Genomic DNA, 16,312 nt, shown 5'->3' with positions numbered 1-16,312 from the left:
AAAAAAAAAAAACATCAATGTATTTTCACTTAAACAAGCAGCTGGTTTTTTTTATGTGCATTAAAGTTATTTAAAAATTTAACAGTGCAAATGCAAATTCTTTGCTGACAGTTTAACCAAAAGGCATTTCCAGTGGAAATTGGCCGACATATCCTCAGCATAACCATGTATAATATCCACAAAACTTAAAAAGAGGTTATACACACACAATACGGTAATATTATGTTGAAGCACCGTACGTATCACTCCGCCAGGCGCCTGCCTACAATAGCCGTAATGCTCCGACAATCCATCAAGCGGTGCGGCTTCATAGCTTAGCAAAAACATTTGACAGATTTTCGAGCGCCGTGTACATAAAATCGTTTCGAGGTCAGTAAACACAACCAGAATTCATACATAAGGCACACGGGATCATAAGGGGCACTGTCGATTTTCAGAAAAATCAAAGGATTGATTTTAAGTGTGCCGTATTTTCCAAAAATCACAGTAATAACGACGGCCCGCTAGCATGCGCTACCAAAAATAGTGCTTTGTTGTGTATCTGACGGACGAAAGCTAAACCAGTTCCACACCACTGAAGTTGCAGCATTTTTACAAACCAGTTCTGATTCATCTGTTTCATTCAACGATCCGCTTTCGCCCTTCTCGTTCTGCGTCGCCGCCATGTGCGTATGTAAACAAAGGCACTGCGCATGTGCGTTTCACCCATATTCTATCGCGATATTTCATTTTCTTATCGTTGCCCAACAACACAAACGTTATACCGGTATTACCGTGAACAGCATGATATGGCCCTAGTCAGAGCTTTGACTGTGGTTTGTGCTTTGTGGATCAACCATGACGCTGAAAGCTATCAGTCTCCATGCTACAAACAGCTCTGTTCTTCACTGAGCATGCTGTTACCTTCACTTTTCACTCAGTGTGCTATAACAGAACTCAACTCGTTACCATGGTGACGTGGCGATAGCAGCCGAGGGTTCGTACAGTATGACAGAGAGCTCTGAAGCATGTTTTCCTTTGGAACGTGATATGAGTATTTAGCTGGGCGAGCACACCACACATTTGTTCTCGCTCTGTTTTTAAAATGAACAGGTCTTAGGTCTCTAACCTAACACTTCCCTTCGCTTAGCTATGTGACACACAAGCATCTAAGCAAATATGGAGGCTAATTTGTAGGTCTGTGCTGAGTACCATACATGCATGTTAAACATAATGATTTCCATGAAGGAGATAGTAGAGATCTTTCACATGTCACATGCAAAAAAAAAAAGTAAAACAGTTATCCCATATCTCCAAAGTGAAAACTGGATACCTACACAGTGTATAAATATCCAAATATTTGGATACGTCTCTGCTCATTTTTTCATATTGTGTCTTTTCTAGCCAAGCACGCTCCCTCAGGGCACAGTCAACATGAACCTCTGTACAGACGTCATTGATGCAGAGCCCAAGACGGGCCAGAAGAACTCACTGTGCATCATCACACCCGACCAGGAGTACTACATCAGAGGAGAGAATAAGGAGATCATCAATGGGTAATTTGTCCAGATATGATTACTGATGGGTTGTCACAGGGTTGGATGCTGATGTCTGATATTCAGAAATCTTTGGGCATGTGTGTTTGTGCACACACACACCTGCAGGTGGAGTGAACAGCTGATTGTCTACCCCCGAACCAACAAACAGAACCAGAAGAAGAAACGCAAAGTTGAGCCTGCCACCTCCCAGGTAATCCTCCTCACAACACAAACGTTCAAAGGTCAGGATCATGCGCCACCTTCTTTAGGCCGTCATTTTTGACTTCATTGTGCGTTCACATCCAGGAGCCGGGTCCAGCCAAGGTAGCAGTAACTGGGTCTGGTATCCCAGAAGCGGAAAAAGTTCCAGATTCAAGCTCCATCATCTGGCAGGAAGAACTGAACCAGAGGGAGGCTGAAGGGGCAGCAGTCTGGACTGCTGCTGAGCTACCTTCAGGATCACCACTGCCCCCTACAGGTAAGGAGGAATAACACATTATAAATAAGATCAAAGGTGATATTCAAATATACCAAGTGAAAAAGACACCACATTTAAGTTTTTCATTAGGCTTTACCCAGCCAGTTGTTTTCTAGATAATGGGTTGTTTATTATTGAAGAAGAAATTAAAGCAATTTAAAATGACATAAAAATACATGTTTCCAAGATAAGAGTCTAATCAAATGGGTTTTGTTTTTGTTTTTTTAAGTCAAATGTATTCACTTAATTTTATTTTAAATAAATATATGGCATCATGGCATCCTCTGTTCCTCATCTGTAGGCGACTCTGCGTCCGCGGCCCAGGCTTCTGATGCAGGCTCAGTGAACGGTGATGAAGTGGACCGGGGCGGCCTGCCGTTGCACGGCTCCACCCCCCAGCCTCCCAGCGACCTGCTGTCCCCGACCGGCTCCTGCTCCAGCCTGGGAGGCATTCCGCGCTGCCTCTCTCCAGCTCCCAGCGACCCCTTCCCCTCCGGCAGCTCCCTGCTCTCCAACGGCTCTCACATCAGCGGCTCGGTCAGCTCTCTCGACTCGGATGCCAGCGGCAGCACGGTGACGAGCACAGACAGCCACCCGGCCACCCAGAGGAGCGGTCACTCCTACAGCCACCACGACACGCCGCGGTCTCGGCGGTTGGAGGCTGAGGCTAGAAAGGCTGAGAAGAGGAGCCGGTTCAGGAGCCCAGACAGGCAGGAGAGAGAGGCCGTCTTCAGCCCCGAGAGGAGGTCAGTGTTCACTGACTTCTAAACTTTCTCTTATGTTATACAAATCATCCAGCAAAACGGCAACAAGTGAAGCATTTGGAAGCTGAGCTGTTTTCATTTTACATTAATGATAATCTGATTTCACAGATATTCGCAAGACGTCTCTCTTTGTATGCAAACAGCTGTTAATGCAATCTGGCTGATTTTGTCACAAATTCAGCCAGACTGATCAGTGGAAATGGTGAATTGTGCAGCCTTGTACAGTTATTGTGCCGTCTTTTGGATCCATCTCGTCTCATCTTCCCAATATCTCAGAAAATAAATTACACTACCTCTTCTAAGTTGTAGCTACGGTTGATAGCCACCCACTCCTGACTGTCAGTAAAGCTCTCTGGGAGTTGATCACGATTAGGTTAAGTCACACAGTGTTGTCATTTGTCCACAGACATTTAAATATAATACACAAACTATGAACTCTAGCTCTGTCTTAGTTGTATTTTTTGTGCTCAGATGGACTTGATTGAAAAAAGTACTACATATGAGCATGCAGGTAGCATGTTGATAAGCAAAGGTGATAAGATCCTGCTGTGAACTAGCAGTTTAATCAGCATCTGATTAAACCTGATGAACCAGGTCAGTGGAATGCTTTCTTAGAATCTCAGCTCTCTGCGTTATATTGGATAGCATCAGTATTTTACCCGTGTTTTTATGGGAAAATGTGTTCCTTAACAATCACCCCTGCCTTTCAACTTTTTCCTCCTTTTAAAAAAGCGCACAGTGCAGGTTTTGTACTTTCCATTCAGCAATCTGACTCTCCACGACTGGTTATGTTTGTGAAAGGTCTCTCTCGCACACACAGACACCAGTGAGGGCAACACTTCAAACAAACCTAGTAGGTGAGGTTGTTACAGGGGTAGCGGGGTCATCTTTTTCCTCCCAGAGCCAGCTTCCTGTGCCATTCAGATAGCTCCATCCCTGCCAGGCCTAAAGGGAAAAGGAGGAGGAGGAAAGTGGCCCTTGAACATTATTAGTGTCCTGAACCAGTTCATGTTCAAGTGAGCACACATCTGTCTGTACAGCAACCAGGGGAGCAGCCTAGGAGCCGCTTTCCAACACTTACTAATGTTAATGTGCCATTATGTAAATGGCACATTAACACAGCAGGCATCTGCGTAGCAACAGCAGCCAGCTTTATATTTTTTGACATTGCAGTGTGGGGCCAAGGATGGAAAATAGACACAACAACTCGAAGATGTGGTCCCTGACTGAGAAATGTCATTAAATCCCATTACGACTGAAATCCCTTTCCTGAAAGTTCATACTTATTCACTGCTGAGTTTGTTAGTTCAGCTCAGGATGAGGTGATAGAAGCAAAGCCTCTGGTCAGCAAGATCCATCTAGAAGTAGATGTCGCAACAAGGTAAACCTGTGGAAGGATCATAAAGGGTTTTCTACAGCTGACTGCATGGCCCAGTGTTGGCAGCGTGGCACTACTGTGTTAGTTTTCTGCTAGTTTTGAGTCTCCAACATTCACACTGTGGCTACCTCGTGCAGGTTTATCAAAAGGCACGAGCCTTTGTCCTTGCATGATGCGCTTACGTGGTCTGGTCCAGGCCTGCCTGCCTAACAGATGAACCTTTGTCATTTCGCCCCGTTTCACATTCAGTCATTTGGTTTTAATTTGAATAATATTTTAAAGTTCAAGGAAATTCCCTTAAAAAGACAGCATGCGCCAAGTGGTGCTTTTCTTTTTCCTAACTGAAATGAAGTAACAGAAGCAACAGCGCTTAGCCAGAAAGCGCATGTGCACTCCTGGTCCCTGTCTGTTCCTCATCTGATGTGTATTTCTGACAACTTCATGTGAGCCTGACTGGGGCAAACGGTGGCCTCCACACTGTCCTCATCCTCCTCCCCTCTGCTTTATTCCCTTTTAAGGGCAGCGACTGTAGCAGAAGTGTCCCCAAATAAGGGCAGCATTTAAGCAAAAGAGTAATATAATATTTCCTACTGCTTCTTGCCCTCTTCCTCTCTGTAATGCAGATTTCTGTTATTGAACAAAAGGCCTGTGTGGGAATGTGTCAGAGCAGGCGGTGTTCTGTGTCACAGACTGAGGAAGGTTGCAGATGGACTTGAGCGAGCGTAGGCTGTTCTCAGATCTGTGATCCAGCACTCATTTTACCCTTGAGAGATCGTTCTGTGAATCAGTTTCTTTAGCGTAATCTGTTGCAGATGATCAGCCTGTCCACTACATCAAAGACCCATGACTATTTACTGGGAACATCTCAACTCTTTACATTTACATTTGAAGTATTTGCATTTTTTTTTCCTTCACCCAAAGAAACATTTCTTGACAGCACTGGCAGAGCAAGCTTTCATTTCCCCCTTGGAGACGTGACTTGAAAACCTGCTGCTACAATGTCACAGACCTGAAGATTAACCCATAATGACTTTAATCCTGCAGCAGCAAAAGCTTTCTAAACGTATCAGCAACTTTACCTGCTGTTTGACTGCAGGATCAGAAATTTAAGCAAGTTTTGCAACAGTGCTTCCAGTATCTGGCACCGATGATCAGTGCCAAAGGGAAAAAGTTCCCAGGGTTTTAAGTATTTGGAGAATGACGCTTTTTTGGGGGGGTAATTTTGCAAACATGTGGTCTCTACACAGGGAGGCCCAGCACTTTTGAATTAGGAATCCATTTGTACTATAATCCTACAGGTTGCTTTACGCAGACCTGTAGATTTATACTCTATTATGAGTTAGTTAGTCAGTACTGTAAATCAACCAGTCTTAACAGCACAAGTCCATTGTGATCATCAAGACTGTAAGAACAGAAACAAGCAGATGATCCCAGAGCTAGGATAACTGATCTGATTAGTGACTAAATGTTTGTCAGGCTGCTGTAGAAGAAAATCTCTAATTTTCTTCCAGTTAACTCATTCCCAATTCCAGCGTCTTGACCAGTTTTTTTAACACAGTACAAGTTAGGTCAACATGCCAACCCTAAGAGCCTTTCAGTGTCATTACCATTCATGACGATCTAGAGAAACTGAATGCCTTACATGTTTAACCAAGGTGTGCATTTGTTTGCAGTCGCTCCGGTGTTATCGAGAAGTTGGAGGCCTTGGAGTTGGAGAATCCGGAAAAAATGGAGGTGGAGGAGTCGGGGAGAAGCAGAGTCAGACAAGGCCGAAGTGAACACAGACGCTTCCAGAGAGAGGTAACGTGTGTGAGTGTGGGTGTGTTCAGTCCAACAGTGCCAATATTGTGCTGCAGTTCACAATAGATATGGTAATATGTGTAAACAGTGATTTTCAACAACATCACTTGGAAAGCCAGATGTGTTCTCAGCAGTGGCCCTACCAGGACAAGTTTTGGTTCCTCTGCCCCGCTGCTATCCCACCGCTCCTCCTCTTTCTTTTCCCTTATCCTCACCCTCTTCCCTCCGTCCTCTCCCTCTCTCTGTCCTGTCTTTGTTTTGCTTGTAGGTCAGAGGTCAGTAGGGGTTGCTGTATTCATTTCCAGTTTCCACTCTGTGGTGGGATTCCCCTGGTGATTACATTTTCCTTTCCCACCCTAGCCCCTTGCGCTAAGTTTGAGCAACTCGGGCCTGAGTTTAGCAAGACAGTGACCCGACACAGAGTCCCCACTCGGACACCATTTGCCCCTGGATCTGTTTCACCATAAAAATGTTACGTACACGTACGCAAATAAAGCAGCCAAGACTGCTTGTGTGTCTCTTACTGCACACAAACGCTCTGTTCTCCTTATTGTTGTGTTGAAACAATGCACACATTTCCAGCTGACGCATTTAGCCTCATGCTAACAGTGTGTATTTTTGTTTTCAGCCTCTTTGATTCAGTGCCGAATTCGGCCTCATAAAACACATGGGCTCAACAAAGTAGTGTTTGTCATGAAATTTCTCCACAGCTCATTAATACCCACTCAAACAGACCTGATTACAAAAGAATGGGTCAGTGATTCTTGCCTATTCTGTGTGTTTTCTATAAAAACATTTGCCCGCTACTTATTACTTGCACTATTATGCAAACATTCTGGTAGAGCCAATTTACACAAATCTCACAGAAAACTCAAACATGCATCTATGCTTCCTTTTTTCGTCTGTACTATGGACTGTTTTCTATGTGAAGGATGCAGTGCAAAGTGTTATAAATTACTCATCACTTGTATTGTTGATGTTGAGCATGGGAATGCTGACTGTAGTTCACTAAATGGCTGTGGGTGTCATTAGTGACAGTAGTTTCTTGGAAGTTGCTGAGAGCTCCTTTAAGGGTGTTTATATGCGTGTGTTGTTTAGGAACAGAGGCAAGACGTGGGTCAGGGTCTGGACTTTCCCTCTACCCTGCCCCCTCTGAGGAGAGCCAAGTCATTGGACCGGAGGACCACTGAGTCAGTCATGACGGTGAGTGTTCTCTTGTTTTTGTAAAGTCTGCGATCATGCTAAAACTCCAAATGTTCCTGTCGGAGAATTGACCTCTCAAAGTGAGCACAGTTTGTTTTCCAGCCTTACTCACTAATTGGCAAGAGTCACTGCAGCAGCGGAGATGATAAGAAGTCAGCTGCTGTTGTTTGCTCAGCATGTTGATGGGAATTGTTAGTTCGTCATCCCGCGTTACATCATTATTCATTTGTTGTGTTATACGTTTGTTTTACACATTAGTTACCTAAAAAACTGTTTGTGATTTTTAATGAATAAATAAGCTGATCGAAAAATTTCAGCACTGCAGTTTGTTTATATTCATTGAACATGTTGTGTAACGTTGGCTTTACATTTAAAGCCACTCATAGGGACGTTTCACTGGGCTAAAAGAGCCCCGTTTATAGGGACTCTAGTAGGTTTCCTTTAAAAAAAACAAACACTTTCCCTCCTCGTACACTTTGACAGTGGTGGATGCTCATGTTAAACATGGTAAAATCAGAGTATGTACAGCTTAACCATGTCAGCGCAAGTAAACCCTGTGAGTACCTTTTCAGATTGGCTTAACGCAAGCTGACGCATCACAACTCATTACAGCTTGTTTTTCATTACATCAAGTACCACTTAACGTGAGTGGAGTAGTTATAGCAACCCGGCCAAACATCACACGACGTCATTTGTATGCGATGGTATATGTGTTGCTTGGTCTGTGGTTTTTGTCAGACTCGGGGGACACCTGTGTTGTTTGTTTTTCTTCCATTTCCCGAGTTGCTGGTTTCAAAAATGACAGTTTTAGATTTTCGTGAAGGGGGTGCTCTCACGACTCGTCGAATGAAGCTGCTGACTAGCCGTTCAGTCAGCAGTCTGACGACGTCACATTCTCGGATCACCTCAGATTGCTTGGAACCCCCTGCCGAGTAGGTACTGCTGGAAAAGCACTACTTGTTTCAGTCAGTGTGAACTGAGGGGAAGAACCAAGGCTCATTAAATGAATCTTTATCTATGTTTTACACTGTGAATCATAAAACGCTACAAAGCCATGAATACAAAATATGGAGCAGGAAATGGTAGCAATAAGTCCCCTTTAATCTTGAATTATTTTTAGGGAAAACCTTTGCCTAAAAATGAATCAACTTTAATATTAAAGATATTATTCAATATCTAAATAAAGATTAGATATTAATAAATATGTTAAGATATTTATTAATTTACTTAAAATATAGTTAAGCTGGAGAACAACATGAAAACTGTCATATACAGTAACTAAGAGTACGCATGAAGTTTCACATTTCCACACATCGCGTCTAAATCCAGTTTATTACTTTGACTCTTGTTTTGTCTTCAACAACTTAGCAAAGGTAGTTTTAAGCTTGCTTGACGCTTGTGCAGGTAGCAAACAGTAAGTTTATCAGGACTGTTTGGCTGAAGTGGGAGTTGAATATTGATATGAATATTTAATCCATAAATAGTAAAGTGTGTTATTTAACTGTTTTGTAATCTCTGCTAAAGCCATGCCATGCTGCTGCTAAAAGCCGCGTTGAACCAGTAATGAATATGGTTCAATAGGGTGATGAATAAAGGAGCAGGTTCAAAGTTTGTCCTAATAATTTTCAGACCTGAACGCTCCAGGACTGAAAGGTCAGTGCGTTCTGTCTGTGGCCTCGTAAACAAAGCTGCTCTTGTTCTGTTAAGCCGGAGGATCAGAGGTCAGCCGCAGTGCCAGGGCTTCAGCCGAGCAGAGAGAGATCGCTGGCTTGTTGTTGTTTGAGCCTAAGAGGCGTGATTCGCTTAGGTAACACAGTTAGGAGAATTAAACATTGAGCAAACTCTCAGCAGACATCACCCAACAGTATGCCACAGAAAACCTTCTATAGACAGATTTAGTGGGGGTATTAACACTGATGGTGCAAGTGGAGCGTTACGGTGCACATGGGTTTGTTGTTCTTTTCCACCTTGATATTAGTCTTTTTGCGCTACAAGTAGTCTCACAGCTCAAAATAGTTCTTTGATTTTATTACTGGGTCTTGTGAAGCCCCTCAGTTCCAGCCACTATCTAAAACTTTCTGCTCATTCCTTTGCAAACAGTAGGTTTGAATAGCAGGTTGATGGAGCACACAACCAGCACTGTATGCCTAAAGTGACCGTATGCTCCCGATGCTCCCTTTCTTTGGCATCATTTAGATCTAAGAGGGGGAAAATGTCAGAAACTGAGCATTTAGAGTACACTGTAAATAAAAGAAGCACAAAGCCACCATAAAGATACCCGCTGGTTTCTAGATCCCACATTGGAGGTTAAATGTCAGCATTTGGCTACACTTATCTTGGGTATCCTATTTGGATGAGTGTTCAATGAGAGCATGACACGCTCAGTTGTCAGTTAGCAGTCTTTTTCAGCTAAACTGCAGATGTTCAACACATAGACATAGCTAGTTAATATATAAAGTTAAAAACATATGAGGCTTAGCCCATAGCTGTCCGCTTGCTGTACTAGCATCACTAGCAGTCAAACTAGCCCTGCCCCTAATTTTAAATCTTACCAAATAAAAATATCTTTTTTTAATACCCCAAAAGTCCAACTAAATGGTGAATGTAATGAGAGTCTATGGGGACTGACTTGTTTTTGGAGCAAATCTTAAGTGACCTTTAAAGGAACTGTCAGTTTTATTTTTATGTTTTAAGCAGGCTTATTTTTCAGCCCTAGAGGTTGCCTCTTGGAACTATGGAAGAGGATTAGGGCCAGTATTTTTTTATTATTATTTTTTTTTTAACCACAATTCTGAGATTATTGTCAGATTTCAAAAAAGTCCAAAAGAAGTCCTCAATTTCTATTTTGGTCTTCCCCCCCCCTCCTCTTCCAATGGCTCTAATCCTCTTTTGTATGGCTCAGTCTAATACACAGTTAGGATTTTTTATTTATATTTTTCATTCTATCAATATATAATATGTAACAAAATTTTGCTTTCTGTCTATGATTAAAATCACAATTTCTATAAAGTTTCTTCAGAAGACTGAAGAAGTCACTTGGATGAGTGGCGAAATGTTTCTCCAGTAGATAATGGTACGTTCAGATGAACAGAATCAACTTTCTCTGACTTCAGTCAGCTGTTCAGATCCAACCTTTTTGACACTTACCTGCTGCAGCATTTTACAGGAGAAAGTAACTGTCCTTGCAGTTTATTGTGCAGGTAAACGGGCAACTGTGCAAGGACAGCACTGTTTCAGATCCTTCTTCTGACTTTAAATATGTAAAATCTCTCCACATTACTGAATTCCACTTACCTTTTTTTCAACACTGTCGTCTTTTGAGCCGAGGGCTGCTTTGATGGGAGCGTTAACATTTTGTTTTGTCATGTTGTTGTTTATTTCACTCACGCTCCTAATGTGTTGGTTTGTAAAACTGCAGCAGCCCCAACATTAGCACATGTGCTGCTGCTCACGACGTAGCGCTAAATTCATTATCATCGGCCTTTTTCTGGTAAAATAAGGTTGGAACAAGTTCTGTTGACTTTATATTGATCATGTCTTATTTCCATCAGCCATAGTCTGATGGAAATAAGATTGACTTTAAATAGAATATCTGATACAAACCAACTGTGACCTCTGACAAACTTTATCAATGTATGATTTCTTTCCTAATGTTCCTTTGGCCTTGTTGTGGTGGTGCAAGGGTGCTGTAACCCCCGTGCTGCAGGGTGCGGCGCAGCCCCCTGCTCTCCCCCTTCTTTCCAGGTTATTCTTCTCATCCTGCTCTCTCTGTGTGCAGTTTGTTATGCTGCGTGAATTCATTCTGCTAGATCTAAGATGGAAAAAAGAGACTGTCTGAGTGTGTATGAGCCCGTCACAACTTCCTACTGCTTCCTGTGGTCACTGTTCACGTGTGCATGTCTGTGTGTGTGTGTCAGGCAACACCGTGTTGAGCACTTGGGTTCTGTGGGCAGCAAAGCCCTGCAACACATGTGGCAGAAGTTGGCCTCAGTCAGCGGTCCACATTTACATCCTCATCCTTGTCTGATCCGCTGGCAGGGTCAACTTCTCCCTGCAGCCGACTGAGCATGTGTTTTAGCTGCTGCTGATTTTTGAATGCTAGCAGTGAGGTATTGAACTTGAATTTGACACACTGCCACTAGCATTACCTCTCGTTTTATTTAGGCGCTGTTTGTGAGAAAAGTTGAAGTCCTTATTGATGCTTTCTTTTAAAATGAAGATGGGTGGTGGTAGTTTGCTGCTGCAACACATTAATAAAGAACGACGAATGAAAAACATGTTGCTTTGTGACGTTTTCTTAGAATCTGTATCCTCTCTTTATTGATTTATTTCTGTATTTTTTTAGCCGGACTTGCTGAACTTTAAGAAAGGCTGGATGGTGAAACTTGACGAGCAAGGCCAGGTACCATTTTTATTAGCTAATTAAGAGAAACGTAAAGAGGAAACTGAAAATGGTATTAACCATTGAAAGCTAAATGAAAATGATTGCTAGAGTCTTCAAAAAAAACAAAAGAGTTCAAAAACCTGAGTCACTGTCTGTCTGTAGCGTTCGATGGCCTTTACACACCTGTGGCCACACTTTGATGTTCCATCTTCAATGGACTTGAAAGACGAGGGTGGTGCTAGGAAGCTTTAAAATACTGTTTATAAGATATATAAAGAGACAAACTCTACACTGACACATAGGACTGTGTGGACACTCGATATGTGACTTGCTATGCTACCTTGCTGTATTACACAGCTCTGTTTTTAAACTGTATATGTTTTTCTCAAGTGGAAGAAGTACTGGTTTGTGCTGACTGATCACAGCCTGAGATACTACAAGGATTCGATTGCAGAGGAGGTGGGCTTATTTGTTCTCTTTCACACCTTATGTTTTTATTTCCTTCTACCTTTAAAATGCGTCTTTGTTTCTGTGTAACTCAGGCCTCTGACCTGGATGGTGAGATTGACCTGTCTACCTGCTACAATGTAACTGAATACCAGGCTCAGCGAAACTATGGCTTTCAGATTCATGTAAGAGGCTTTGCTTGTTTTGTCTCAAACCTTTCTGCTCAAAGAAAAATCTTTCAGTGTGATGACATTGTATCAGTTCATGTGTTTGATTCTAGATTTTGTTGCACTTAACCATTAGCAATACTTAACATGTAATTTTGCTCGTCTTCTGGGGTAAATGCCAGATTTTCCACTCGATATCCACAGTAAAATTTCATATTGTCTCATCATCTGGGTGTTTTTTGTCACTCAGTATTTAGTTTAAACAAGAAGAACATTTTCATTTCATGTATTTTATTTTATTTCAAAGGCATTGCCAAAAAGTGGCCACCAAGTGGTCATCTTAAGCCCCTATGTGTGAACAGTAATGTGAGGCTGTCTGTTTGGTTTATTCTATAAATGCAGTCATAAAATCACCAATCCAATTTAAAAAGTGCTTGGTGACTCAGAATGTAAGAATGTGTGTATGTACCCTCCAATCTGCAAGAAACTTTCCCTGAATATTGTCTCACACACACACACATTACTAACATCTCTGTTTTATATTAATTTTCCTTGCGTCGCCACTAAATACTGAATGAAGGCTTTGGAAAGTGCTTTTGCTAGTACTCCTTATACGCAACCACACAGCTCCATGAGCTGACGTCTCCACGTGGTGCGTTCAACTTTAAGTCAGAATTTCCAACTTCCTGGTTGGAATTTTTTTTTAACTGGAACGCCCCCTCAAGTCAGGATTCCAACTTGGAAAGTTGGAGCAGCTCCATCAACTCTGACTTAACAATCAACGATGGCAGCAGCGCACGTAAAAACGAAACAATAAAAGTGTATAACTTTTAGTCTGAACTGCTACTGTTGTTCATTGGACATCTATGAACATGCTGCAGCTGTGTTTGTAGGCACAAAAACAGAAATCACTGTATTTGTAGTGATGCGGGATTATTTGGGTTTTCTTACTTTTCCAGGTTTGCTACTAGAGAAGCGCTAATGAATCTACGATAAAGAGAGATTTCTATTCAGGATTTTTTGACTGCTACATCTCTTCTCTATATCGCTCTTTCTCATCACTCTGTGTGTTCTTCACTGTGCTTTTTCATGTTTAGACGCAGGAAGGAGTGCACACTCTGTCTGCCATGACAGCAGGCATACGTAGGAACTGGATCCAGGCAGTCATGAAGAATGTCAGACCCTCCACTGCCCCTGATGTGGCAAGGTGGGTACAAGTCACAGTTATGCTGTAACACATGCTTCTCAGTTATCAAGAAACTCAATGCTTCCGTGTAATATTCATGTATATTAATACATTAAAAGATAGATTTCAAAGTTTAGAGATGAAAAAAGAACAGGAAAGCAGAAACTTACTTTGCTTTCTTTTGCCGTTTAGCTCGACCGAGGATCATGGCTCATTCTCTCCTTTAGAGGGTCTCGTCAGACCAGATGTCACTCAGGACTCTCCTTCTTCTGAGGCCTCATCTGTAGACAAAGAAGCCACTTCTGGAGTCATTAAGAGCCGAGCTCGCGAGCGCAGGCGAGAAGGCCGCTCTAAGACATTTGACTGGGCAGAGTTCAGGCCCATAGCCCAGGCTCTGGCTCAACAGCGGGCGCAGGAAGCCGAGAGTCTCCAGGCAGACATGGGGGAGCTCGAGCGCAGTCGGAGACGAGAGGAGAGACGGAAGAGGTACGAGAACGTGACAAGCTCAGACCCTGCATCGGTTAAAGAAGGAGGGAGGACCGACGATGAGAGGGGAGACGAACCTCCGGATTCGCTAGGTCCCGTATCTCTGGAGAGGCAGCAGATGGTGGAGGAGGTGATCGAAGAACACTGGCGACAGGTAGAGAAGACGCCCATGCGGGAGGAAAGGAGGGTGCCGCTGCCCACCGCAGTGCAACCTAGAGAGACTGTAGAGCTGGAGCAGCTACTGGAGAGTTATAAGCAAGGGGTATGTTTCCTTGTTTAATTTAGATTGTTGCTGTTGTTTTGAGTGAAATTCAAATATACAGAGTGAAGAATCCAGTCAGCAAGTACAGAGCTAAGCCTGTATTTAAGCTTCAGGGGGAAAATGCATTTTAGATTTTATTTGGTTAGTTTTAATCGGTTTAAGAGCTTCAGTAAATTTAAACTTGTCATTGAATTGATTGCTGCATACAGTATAACATAGTCATGAATAATAACTCTGTAGTGTAACAGTTTAGGTATTTGCTTAACAAGTGAAAGATGAATCCAATGAAGCCAGTGCTACATCTGACATGAAACTAACACTGCATCTTACCAACAGTCAGGTAGTGTGATGGTGTGGGGCTCTAAAAACCAAACAAAAAGACTGAAATCCTATTGAGATGCTTTTACAAGACCTCAAACAAGAGGGAGAGTGGGCAAAATTTCTTCCTCAGTGATGTGAAAGACTGATTGCAGTTATTGCAAATGCTTGGTTGCAGTTTTTGGTGCCACAGGTAGCACAACCAGTTATTAGGTTTAGGGGGGATTTACTTTTCCTACATAGGGCTAAGTAAATTTGCGTAGCTTTTTCTTTAATAAATGATGTCATCATTGTAAAACTACGTGTTTGCATTTATTCAGGTTGTCTTTAAGTCTCTCCTATTCAAATAACCATATGGTCAGGGCCTTTCTGTGGGGGGATGGCATGGTCTCCTCCCTCCTCTCTGGGTACTCTGCCTTCTCCCACAGCACCAATAACGGGGCGTTTGCTGCAGTTATTGAGGTTATCATAATTGGTGATTCAAAATTGCCTCTCACTCTATGGCAGCTGGGATTGGCTCCAGCCCCCCTGTGATCCTGAATTGGATAAGCAGAAGAGGATGGATGGATATAGATATATACTACATTATATATTTTATATTCTAATATTCTTCCTGCCGTTTTTACAGATTGAGGACCTGAAGGCACAGTTGAAGAGCTGCCACAAGCAGCTCCTGGACTCAAATAAGCACAAACAGGAGCTGGAGATCCAGCTGAGAATGGCTCTGGAGAGAGAGCAGGATGACCGATCTGGTTACATCTCTCCGGTGAGTTGTCCCTTTATTCTGCTCTTATGGGAAGTCCTGTTGTAAACTCGATCAGTACATTCTTAACTGAGCAGTGGTTTCTACTTCATTTCGTAACATTTTCTGCATGTTGTATTTTATCGAGAGAAAATCGCAACCAAACTGACGAAGCTACAAAATGGCTACAGATAAACGCCTTTGCATGACTTCATTGCATGTGGAAAACGATAAGATTTCATTACTAAATTGGCTTATACTAGTTAATCTGCTCGCTTTGTGTTGTAGGTTTTTACTTTATCAGGACTCATGCAAGGAGTTATTTGAGTAATTTTATTGATTTTGGACCAAAGGACTGTAGTTTTGCAGTTTCTGGAGAGGTTTATTTCACTGTAAGTGTTAATTACATGTGAAAAGTGATAAACAGACACAAAAATATAAGAATAATGTTGAAGTGTGTTTAAACGTTTACTGTATTTTAGTTTTTTCTCATAGAATCAATGCAAAAAGATGAACATGAAATCAAAATTAGAAAAGTGAAATGATGGCATTTTTTTTTTCTCCTTGTAATTTTCTCTTTTACATTTCGACTTCATCATTCAATTTATAGCAATAGAAAATGGAAAAAGCGAAACTTGAGTAGAACTTGTTTTCTTTTTGATTCATTTTTCGGTTGTTTCTTGCCGAATTCATGAAGAGAATTTTGTCTTTGAGTTTAGAGTGACATTTTCCTGCATAGTCTGGCACGATTGCTTCACTTGTTGAAATGTTTGTCTTGACATGGAATAATAACCTCTTGGCCTGTATTCTACTCATTTGCATGGACATCAGATTCTTCTATTAACTGCTATAAAGACATCCATTTGTTATTCTTTTAACAAATTTTATATGTAGAAGTGTACTGACATAAATGTATGATGTCGATTTCTTTGCTTGTGTTTTGATGTATGGATGGGTTTTTACAGAGTGAGGCTGAATGATGTTTTAAATACATATATATGTAAAGTATATATAATTTTGTTTTTGGCAGATTTCAAGTATAGTGCCCTTACTCTAGACAGTGAATTATTTTGAGAAAGTTGGGAGGGTGTTTGAAGCATTAGATTTGAGCTGCATAATGCATTTTATTATCTCCTCTCAGACTTGGACGTGAAACCTGTGAAATGTGTGTTTGTAGGAC

The 16,312-nt window shown here is 42.0% G+C and overlaps 1 protein-coding gene across 3 annotated transcripts in view; it reads left to right on the top strand.

The window, feature by feature from the left end:
• mpripb (myosin phosphatase Rho interacting protein b) overlaps positions 1-16,312 on the top strand; it is a 45,673-nt gene that overhangs the window by 17,933 nt on the left and 11,428 nt on the right. For all 3 annotated transcript variants that reach the window (XM_084938377.1, XM_084938378.1, XM_084938379.1), the window contains exons 4-15: positions 1,384-1,535; positions 1,644-1,728; positions 1,824-1,995; positions 2,297-2,741; positions 5,811-5,937; positions 7,036-7,140; positions 11,486-11,542; positions 11,915-11,983; positions 12,067-12,156; positions 13,236-13,345; positions 13,517-14,072; positions 15,019-15,156. In XM_084938377.1, the coding sequence (XP_084794503.1) occupies positions 1,384-1,535; positions 1,644-1,728; positions 1,824-1,995; positions 2,297-2,741; positions 5,811-5,937; positions 7,036-7,140; positions 11,486-11,542; positions 11,915-11,983; positions 12,067-12,156; positions 13,236-13,345; positions 13,517-14,072; positions 15,019-15,156 (2,106 nt within the window). The remainder of the gene's footprint in view (positions 1-1,383; positions 1,536-1,643; positions 1,729-1,823; positions 1,996-2,296; positions 2,742-5,810; positions 5,938-7,035; positions 7,141-11,485; positions 11,543-11,914; positions 11,984-12,066; positions 12,157-13,235; positions 13,346-13,516; positions 14,073-15,018; positions 15,157-16,312) is intronic.

Source organism: Perissodus microlepis, chromosome 8 (genome assembly GCF_051167445.1).
Source record: "Perissodus microlepis isolate ML-2025 ecotype Zambia chromosome 8, ASM5116744v1, whole genome shotgun sequence".
NCBI classification, from domain to species: domain Eukaryota; kingdom Metazoa; phylum Chordata; class Actinopteri; order Cichliformes; family Cichlidae; genus Perissodus; species Perissodus microlepis.
Note: the sequence above shows the minus strand (reverse complement) of the source record. Positions and strands in the feature narration are given on the sequence as shown.